Genomic DNA, 10240 nt, shown 5'->3' with positions numbered 1-10240 from the left:
GTTTGGTAACCGACTGCGGTTACGTTTTTTTTTTAAAGCACAATGAACTGGAAAGATTTCCACCAGGGGCGTCTGCAGCGACCACTGCTGTATTGTGCGATTGAATGAATGCAACCCACAACTGGTTAACTGGAATTAAAGTGAAAAAGGCAAAAACAATACATTTTCAATTTTAAGTGGTAAAATGAAAACACTCAAATAAAAAAACACAGAAATATGCAGACTTAACAGTGTATCTGGTATGGTTTAAGTATCTTTACTATAATTACACAGACAAAAACAATGTACAACAGCTGGATGTTTCGGGCTCGCTTCATCTCGTAACGTTATTACCGTTACACTCTGCAAAATGAGGCGACACACCACACCACACGGCACGAAATGTTTCATTGAGTACAAAACTGGAAAAGAACCAGGTCAATGGAAAAACCAAAAAGCACATTTACAGTGATTTACATGAATTCAATCCCCCAGTGTGACAGCGCGAGGATACTCGGCTCTCTTTCTTTCAAGCTCTCATTTTCTGAAAGCGAATGAAAGTATCGCTTTTACCACCATGACATCCATTTACTTTGGATTCATGGCAGTGTAAATGTAAAGTTCACTTTGCATTATGCAGTGTCCTTTCTTTTGCGTCGACTCAACCAATGTAAGTATTTCAATATCTTTTAGGTTGCAGCTAAACTTGTGGCTGGTAATCGGGTCATTTTGTACCCATACTAGATGAACAAATACTGAAATAGAAAACAGCAGGTGCAGGATGTTGGGAGGAAAAAGGGGAAGCAGTGAAGTTGACCCGACGCTCTGAATGATTTTTTCAGAATATATTTTGACAGCACGTGGAAGAGCTTTCACGTGTCCCCGTCCATTTCACGTACACCCACAAAACGAAGGCACAGATTAACGAAAAGAGCACGACTGAGCTCAGTCTGCATACACACAGCCTACTAAAGGGACTCCTTTTAGATGATTTGGATTGGACCCAGCCGTCAATAACTCTGAACTGAAATACTTCCATCAGTATCTACTGCAACTGCGCTTAGTGCCAAATATTATCAGATAACATAATGTGCCAGTTCACACACGTCCTTAACAGAAGAGGCAGAACTTAAGTTAGTAAGAAACGGTCTCTGGGGTCTTTAAAAATTGACAAAAAAAAAAAAAAAAAGGGGGGGGGGACAGTGACAGGGCCGTCCAGTTGGCCACTATAATGCAACCTACAATGCTCCACGCTCAATATGTGCGATGGGTCTTGAATGAGAACCCATTCCTGATGGGCTGGTCTGCTTGTTGAAGTCCTCCCGTCACTTCTCTCAGTCTGCTCTCGGGCAGATAGAGGGTGTGTGTGTGTGTGTGTGTGTGTGTGAGATTGTATGCAGCAACTCATAGCACCAGATTCTGAGCAGCTTCTTCACTCTGGGGGGGGGGGGCCCTAGCTTATGCCCGCTCTTTGCGCTTCAGTTTGGAGGACTTCTTGACGGCGCCGTTCTTGTTGAGCAGCTTCAGCACTTTCTCCTTGTGGTCGAGCACCTTCATCATGGTGTCTCTGGCCTCAGTGACCTGGTCCATCACCAGCTTGCAGCGCTGCATGTTACCCTGTGGATCAAACGCAAAGTCACCGTCAGCTGTTGAAATTTGTGGGTGAAGACAAAGAGAGAGCAGCTTTCGTAATGTTTTACCAAGGCTTCTAAACCTTATCAAACATAACCGGGACAGAATAAAGTACAGAAAAACTTTTAACAAAACTGGGCTGAACTGAATATTCTGAAGCTTCATTCGTAACGTCGACATTCAAATTGTAAATCAACATTTCATTCGATTCGTAGCACTTCAACACGATCAACCACAGTTGCAGATAAAGATCAGGCGATACTGATATCTTTAGTATTATACTATCTGTAGATTCCAGGGGCGACTGCGTAGGATTGTTTGTTTTCGGAATGCTTCCAACTCATGTGATCCAAACAACTCCGGAACATTCAAAAATCCATGTTATTTACATCAAAAGGATTATTTTGATAGACTTATTAAACTTTATTTGTTGCTATTTTCACTGTGGTCAAAAAGACACAGTTTGCACTGGGTCGCACCCGTCTTAATGGGGCAGTCCAGCAGCAATTTACACACACACATATATATACATATACATACACACATATACACATATATACACACACACACATACACACACACATACATACATATATATATAAAGAATGTCATATTTTATAGAAATAGTAATAGAAAGAAAGAAATAGAAATTCCTATTTAAAAAGGCGTCAGTCAGTCTGCAGTAAACAGCCGTACCTGTATGAGCTCGTTGATTCGGTGAAGGTCGTCATCGGAGCCGGCTCTCTTCTTAGGGATCAGGCCCTCTTGAAGGGTGGAGAGGCGGCTGTACACATCGTGCTCCAAACTCGACTACAGATCAAGTAACAAGCATGTTAACTACGAACCAATAGGAAAAGCCACCAACCAAACGTAACCTTCATGGACATCACTCAGAATTTCCATGAAGATAAACAATACTACAGAGTTATACAGCAGCACTCACCAGCTGTCTGAGCTGTGCAGCGCACAGGTGGATTTTCCAGCCTTGTGCTCTGCATGCCACTCCTCTCTGGTTGGCCATGTCCTGTAAGCTGCCCTTCTTCTCCTCTGAGAAACAAGCAAACGGTTGTTGTTAGAAAGAAAAACGCCTCCAGCACTCGTTCCCGCTCGCTGTATCAAATATAGGCAAGAAAGCCACTGACCTTTGACCCGGATGTCGCTGTACCTCTGGAAGTGGTGGTAGGCAGCTTTCCAGGGGTTCCTGTAGTGCCGCAGGAGCGTAACAGGCGGTCGGGGCTTGACTGGTACATAACGCACTCCCTCCTCATCTGGAAGACAAAAATGTAAAAAGTGCTGATTACACATAATCATCACGATCACTGCGACATTGGTTGGCATCACATTACGCACCAACGTATTCCCTCGGTGGAGACTCCCGCCTCTCCGCCCTGCCGGTGATGGGCCTGCCTGGGGCCTTCTCCTCATCCGTGCTGTTGGTCTCCACCATCTCGCTCTCCTCGGTGGAAATGACGTGCTGCTGCTTGCGGGGCTTCTTCCTCGGGGAGGCCCCGGGTATCAGATCTCCCGTAGCAGAAGAGTTCAGGGTGGAGGCCTGGGTGGTGAGAGCTGGGGCTGACGACAAGTTTGCATTGGGATCTGAGGGGAAGAGAAAAACATGTTTACTTATGCGTTTGTTTTCGGTTTCCTTGCGTTCATTCGTTTCCTATTTAATTCAACATTAATCGATTTCACTTTTAATGACCGATGTGCTGCTACCTGGCTGTGAGGTGTCCATGGTCTCCATTTCCTGCTTTATTGTCAAATCGGGGCAGGCGGAGCTGCCAGAACAAGCAGCGGTGCTACTGGCCGCGGGCTGAGTGGGGGAGGCCACTGTGTTGGCCATCGAAGCGGGAGCCGGGGGAGTTACAGCAATGGCTGCGGGCAGGGCTGAGACGACAGTGGAGGCCTGGGAGGGAGGCGCAGGCCCCGGCGTGGCGAGCATGGCGGGGATAGCTTGGGCGAGGTGCTGGGCGTTTGAGGACACGGCCTGCTGCTCTCCTCCCTGTGAAGGCAGGGCCTCTACTGCAGCCATGACAGGAGGGGCCACGGCCATGTGGACCTCAGCTTTGGGTTTCACGCTGGAGGGAAGGATCGGAAACGTCGGGTTACAGACTCATAACTTATAACGACGCGGATAGAACTGATGTGATCCGTGTAACGAAGGCTCACCCTGCGGGTCGGGGAGATCCGGCTCCCCTCACGCCACTCTCCATTCTGCCGCTACTGGGTTCACTCGGCTGGGCGGGGATCAGGTTCTTGCGAACACATCTGGTTTGGTGAAAAGTGAAATATTTAGCGACCCTGTTTGGACCGTCACACGTTTCTGTCAAACTGTATTTGGAGAATCTAATGCTGACAATCAACCTGCTATCATGTGACAGTGAAAAGCCTCGTCTAACAAGTCCTACAATAAATGGGAGGAGGGGGACGTAAACCCAGTTTTCCTGTTTAGGTCTGAAAGCAGGTCAGGGTTAAGGTAACCACAGTCCGTAATGACTCAGACGACAGGCAAGAGATACTCTCGAGAAATGTGACATGTCGCTGCTTTAGACTGACATTTTGTTGTCTAACGTTTCCTTCTTTATTTCGGCAATTATCAAATCTAACAAACGCACAACTGCTCGTAGGCAGGAGGTTAAAACAAGCAATTCAAAGTTCTGAAACTTTGCTGAATCTGACAGCTGGTGTTCTACTCACCCTTCATTAGCGGGCTTCTTGCGGAGGATGCTGGGTCTAGGGGAGGAGACCAGGGTGGGGGCTCCTCCTACCCCTCCCTGGGCGTGCGCCTGTACCATGGTGGCCACTGGCTGGGTGGTGCTGAACGTGCTGCTGATGGGGCTCGCCACAAAGCCATCGGCCAAAACAACCCCTGAGAAAGAAATAGAAAACAACTCACAGCAACTCAGCAAAGCTCAGTCAACACCAGTGAAGCAGTACAGGTTCAGTAATTACCAGGTTTGGCTTCAGACTGCGCTTGTTGCTGCTGAGTGAGTAACGGCGCCTGCTGTAGTCCCTGCGTGCCGATCGGCGCAGACGTGTGCAGGCCCTGCACTCCTATGGGTGCGGGCTGGATGCCCTGTGCGGCGATGGCCGCCGGCTGGATCCCCTGGGTGCCGATCTGCGCAGATGGGAGACCGATCCGATCCACCGCCATCAGCTGCATGTGGTTTAGATGGACAGTGGTTGCCACGCCGACTCCGCCTTGGGTGGGCAGCGCTGAACTTGGAGCTTGAGGAGTAACTTATGACGCGGGACAATAGGAGTTACAGGTGTAACCCTCCGGTTTCACATTTCATAGGTACGATTTTTATAGCTTTTATAAGTCAAATAACAAAAGGTCACCACAGTGGTCAGCTGTGACAGAGCTTACCAGGATACTGGCGGATGGTGGATACAGAGCTGCTGATGGGGGTGTATGTGTGTGTCAGAGGGTACGAGGAGGAGTACGCCGGCAGGAAATACTGGAACTGCACAGGCACCGAGGGCCTTCAAAATAAAACATACAAGTTTACTCCGACACTCATCGTCATCTGAACAAAGTCTTTGTACTTCTGAGGTTAATACATGTTGATCACATTTCATTTCTTCTTTTTACAAACTGAGTGATGGATGTAAATACAAGATCATTCCTAATAACAACAACAACAACAACAACAACAACAGGATATGGATCTCATATTCATTCAATAACTACTGGATGGATTGGCATGACATTTTTATGGAGACATTCACGTATGAATGATAAGAATTTTGGTGATCCCTGACTTTTCAACTAGTCTCAACATCTTACTTTGTGAATTCAAGCTAATACGCTGAACTAAGATGGTGAACATTATCAACACAAACCCCAGCACATCGGACACAGTGATGCTTTGGGCTTAGTGCCAAGTACAGCCTTGTTACTTAGTATATGAATATATACTTGTTGATTACTGCTCACTACTTAGTCAATACTTCCAGCTCAATGTGCCGATCCCTTTTAGATTACACCTATGTACAACTCGTCCGTTTCTGTTTTGACCACAGTGGCCAAATTTGTGGGCAATAGCGAATATAAATAGAGGACAAGAAGGCAGCACAACTGAGCTCTTTGCAGAAATATACGTCTATAGTGTTTCTGTTTAGTAAAAGAAATACTAACACGCTGAGAATGCAGATTCCATTCCATTGTGTTACACATTTTCAAACAAATATTGGATATCAGATGTCAGACTGTCTCTTTTTTCACCTGCGATAACCGCGTCAGTTGGTCAACATTGTGCGCTCACCTGTTGTCACTTCTTGCTTCCATGGTGACGGGGTTAGGAGACGACCGATGGCCCGAGATGGGGATGAGGTTGGTTCTCTCTCCGGGGTAGTCAGGCTGCACACGGGTCGAGGCGTGGGCGATGGGCTGAGGGACGACTTTAGCTGTACACAACACAGAGGAACAGTTAAGAGAGAAAGATGTAATACAATGCACTATGAGCTGATTCAGATTGAGAGAACGCCTCCTGCTTATGAAGCACGCAACAATGTTCCAACCGTGGAGACCAAGCGGCCAGCTTACCAACGGGGATGGCAGAGGTGGTCACCGCTGCAGCATGAGAGGAGTGCGAGGCCATTGTCATGGTGACAATAGAGTTACTGGACATTTGGCTGTGTGGCACAGACCCTAAACATGGAGAAGGAAGGTGTATAATAAATAAATAACTGCACTATTTATTTCATTTCATTTCATGTTTCTTTAGTCAAAGTTTTGGGTCGAGCTTGTCGGCATAAATATACAAAAAGGTCAAACCTATTGTGGTGGTTGATGGCACAGTGTTGGAGGCAACGATTGGCGCCACAGTTGCCGCAGCTACTGGTGTTACAGGACTGAAGATGGGCTTCTGTGGGGAGATAAACATTTTTTTTTTTTTTTTTTTTTTTTAAAAAAAAGCTGTTATGTCAGTCACTGTATAAAAAAGGAGTAGTTATTTTGCAGGAAGTCATAAAGAGGCAGTAACCTGTGTCATGGTGTGCGGAGGCTGAGGCTTTTGGGCCCCGATCGCTGGGTGGGACGGCAGCGTGATCCGCGTGGCGGTGTCACGGGATGTCTGAGACCTCTGAATACTGACGGTGGCCGAAGGGGGGTGAATGGTCAGCCCTGGACGCCTGGGGGATGGGGGGGGTGGGGCAGAGAGACTGTCCCTTTAGTGCACTAAATCGCACAGGCATGGCTTGATAAAAGCCCAGAGGGAACTGCCAGTGCAAGAACTCATATTCATGTTACACAAAAGTTTACTTGTTTTAGTGACTTTTCTCTTTTAGCTGTTTCAATTACTCTGATGCACACACAGACCCATTGTGCTAATTTTATACTGTTTCACTAACTGCTTTAAAGCTGCACTGGATAACTTCATCCACATAACACTACATTGAAGAACACAAATGACTTTTAAGGAATTAAAAAGGAGAATAGAAACATATACTTTACCATGCAGTCACAACAGGGGCAGGTCCACCGATCACCACAAACTGTTTGGTTCTACTTTGCTGTTAAACTCCTAGTCATGTTGTCAACACATTCTCGGGACTGCTACTTACCCATGTGTCACCTCTGCAGAGTGTGTGACTGTTGGGTTGATGACTGGGGACTGAGTTCTGGAAATGGGCGCCACCACAGTCGGAAGCACGGCTGTGGACGTTGTCACGGCAGGGCGGGACTGTGGACGGTGGGAGGATGACACGGTTACACACAAACTTTCTAAATGTCCAACAAGATAAGAGTGCTGCAGGAATGAGTCCTCAAAACCGGAAATGAGTCCACATTTCTTGCACCTCCGGTTCCCTCGTCTCAAAGTCAATGAGGTCCTGAACAGATGTGCAAGTAACATAAACTAGTGTTTGTCACAGAGTTTATTTTCTGCAATAATCCAAATGGAAATATCCCATCGGCTTTTCTTCGAGGGAACCAGGTCGATGCTAACTTCCGGGGGTTGGCCCTCAAAAATATATCATCCCTGCACCACTCTATACCAGCACATCTTCGGATGACAGTGCATCCCGGTACCTGAATTGTCTGGTGGATGATGTGCTGCACTGTGGGCTGGCCGGAGCCCGCACTTGCTCCGGTGGCTGGTCGCAGGACCGTTTTGGAGCTGGACATAACAGCTGCTGCAGCAGCCCCTACAGGGAAAGCAATAGACTGATGTAGAGAAACGCACCGCCACAGACGAGTGGGAAATGGTCTACCGTGTCAAGGACAGGCAAACATGGAGCCTGGCACGCTGTTCTTAGTACATCATGCATACCTCGGGGTAAGTGGGAGGTGAAGGTCTGGGGTGGCACCGGAGGGGTCCCGATCTGCAGTGCAGGGGCATTGCCCCGGATGATCTGAATGTTTGCTGGCATCAAGTGGTGTAAGTTGCTCGAGTGACCCTGAAACACAATAAAAAGGAGCCCACAACTTCAGTCATTAGCAAGAAAGAGACAATAACGTGCACCAACAGCCAACTGACAGAGCACTCACCTGCTGACCACTGATAGTTGCCACAGGAATAGAGGGGGTTGGAGCAATACTGCTCTCTATGGTGACAGTCATGTGACCGGGCACCTTGGGGGGTATGGGGATATGACCCTGGTTGGAAGCTGGTGCTGGGGCAATAAGACGACTTGGCATAGGTGACTTCAGGACAGCCTAAACAAAAATAAATACATTTAGGTTTTTTTTAGCTCACAATGGTGCTAAGAACAGTGCTACAAAAAAAGCAATGTTAAGTTAACACAAATGCAACATGTTGCAGTAAAACACAGTAATTGTAAGGTTGTGTATTGTATTGTATTGTAGGTTGTGCACATGGCCAGTTTCCAGTAAATGTTATTGGTAAGCTAGTTATCGAGCACAATAATTAGCTTTCCAAGTCCTTCAAGTTTAAGGACACCAGGAACAATTTATTATCGAAGTTTAAAAAACATCAACTAGATCTTTAAAATGTTTTCACTGCCTGCATGATTAAAAAAGAAGCTGCTTTTGAAGATATTTAAATATAATATCTTTCAGTCACAGGGTTCAATAATGACTAAAAACATGAACTATTTAGACAGCTATTAACAGAAGTAGAATAAATCAGTCAGCATCAGCTTATTGTTTTCTCACTACAGAAAGAAAATTCACATCTCTGCCAACTTATGTATGATTTGACTGTGTTCATCTCACACTGAAGACAGTAAAGACACTACATACTTTACTATTAACATGTAGACAAATCCTCTATACATGAACAGTTGTGGTCATAACCATCACCTTCATCTGGCCCTCAGTGAGGACAGCAGGCTGGCCCTGTGGGAGGTGGACAGAGGGGGCAGCTACAGTCACAGGTGTGCCGGGCTGAATAGGCACGGTCTGGGGGGTAGCTTGTGGCTGGCCGTGCGTCTGTACTTGTGGGTAAGGTCGAACCACCATCGTCTCCTGCTTCTCATCTCTGAAGGACAAGGTTCCCCCGCCCGCCGCGGGTGGATGGTCCTGCTGCCTGTGGTCAGCATCCCGACCGCTGTCAGCATCTCCACCGCCTAGGGTGGAAAAAATAGTCGGATTGAACATTTACTTACAGGTTTCTTCATCGTCATGTATGAAATACCCTGCGAGTACATTTCAGTGACAATAGGTTACCTTGAGGATGTGACGGCTGATTGACGGACACCAGGTTTCCAGCTGCAGGGATCTGAGTAGCTCCCCCGCTGGAGGCTGGTAGCCCGTGTCGGGGGAATTGCTGGGAGCTCATTTTAACTAATTATGACCTAAAATAGGATCAAGATTGTACATTAATTCCAGTAGCGGACATACTGGAGGTATCATTAAGATTTGAACTCCGTTAATAATCGCACTCCTAACAGTAAACATGTACGGCGGCTACAACAATAAAAGCCGAGCTGTTAACCCTTTATAGGCGGCGCGGGGAGATAAACAGGCTACTGTCACAAAATGCAAAATAAAACGGAGGCAAGTCGACAACATTAACGTTAACCAAATGGTGCAGATAAAAAGGGGTACTGTTATAAAGACATTTGTACCATGAAAGACAAGACAATACCATTTTTGTGAACCTTTGTTTACCGTTATGTGGCCAAAAACATAATGACTCAACTGTATCGTTGCTAATCAAATATCAAGTTTGAGCAAAGAAGCGAGTTGTCGACTGCCTGCGTCGATGTGACCAAACTATGTGTGCTCAGCAATGCTCACCGTTAACCGGTAACCTCCGGTAACCTTACAACTAAAAAGCTACCTTGTTAGCCAGCTATCTTAGCTAGCAGCAGGCTAACGTTGAAATCGCTAACCCTGCTGCCGCCTGCTTTTCGAGCTAAACCCTGAACTTTCTAAATAGTACAACGGTGTAAACTTCAGAGGGCTAAACAAACAAACAAGTATCTACATGTGTGCAGATGTTACCGTATTACAGAGGAACTAGGCAATGGTCGTTTTGTGGATTACTATTTTTTCCATTCGTCTTTTCTTTTTTCCAACGTATAAGCCGGAAGAACGCTCAAGAGGAACCGGACCTCCCTGTTTTATTCAACCAATCAGAGAAGACAACATCAAATCACTGACCAATCAGAGCTCGGAACATGTTTTGACCAACCTAAAGCTGCACCAGAGAAGATACTC

At 46.5% G+C, this 10240-nt stretch overlaps 1 protein-coding gene across 2 annotated transcripts; it reads right to left on the bottom strand.

Moving 5' to 3' along the window:
- Positions 1–240: 240 nt before the first annotated feature.
- Positions 241–10111, bottom strand: sap130a (Sin3A-associated protein a). 2 transcript variants are annotated; one of them, XM_031872922.1, is made up of 21 exons: positions 10025–10111; positions 9245–9372; positions 8879–9144; positions 8105–8272; positions 7887–8013; positions 7646–7761; positions 7180–7298; positions 6600–6747; positions 6392–6482; positions 6161–6265; positions 5880–6021; positions 4982–5097; positions 4564–4851; positions 4309–4480; positions 3781–3879; positions 3328–3689; positions 2962–3207; positions 2754–2879; positions 2555–2658; positions 2308–2421; positions 1438–1596 (listed from the first exon to the last, which is right to left on the bottom strand). In XM_031872922.1, the coding sequence occupies exons 2-21, from the start codon at positions 9354–9356 to the stop codon at positions 1438–1440; spliced, it is 3180 nt and encodes a 1059-aa protein (XP_031728782.1). In that variant the 5' UTR covers positions 9357–9372; positions 10025–10111. The 2 variants fall into 2 exon arrangements, with proteins under 2 accessions (XP_031728783.1, XP_031728782.1); XM_031872923.1 differs by lacking the exon at positions 10025–10111 and having other exon boundaries at positions 241–1596; positions 9245–9356.
- Between the last annotated feature and the right edge of the window lie 129 nt (positions 10112–10240).

This window comes from Anarrhichthys ocellatus, unplaced genomic scaffold (genome assembly GCF_004355925.1).
Source record: "Anarrhichthys ocellatus isolate YVR2014 unplaced genomic scaffold, GSC_Weel_1.0 scaffold67, whole genome shotgun sequence".
Lineage (NCBI taxonomy): Eukaryota > Metazoa > Chordata > Actinopteri > Perciformes > Anarhichadidae > Anarrhichthys > Anarrhichthys ocellatus.
Note: the sequence above shows the minus strand (reverse complement) of the source record. Positions and strands in the feature narration are given on the sequence as shown.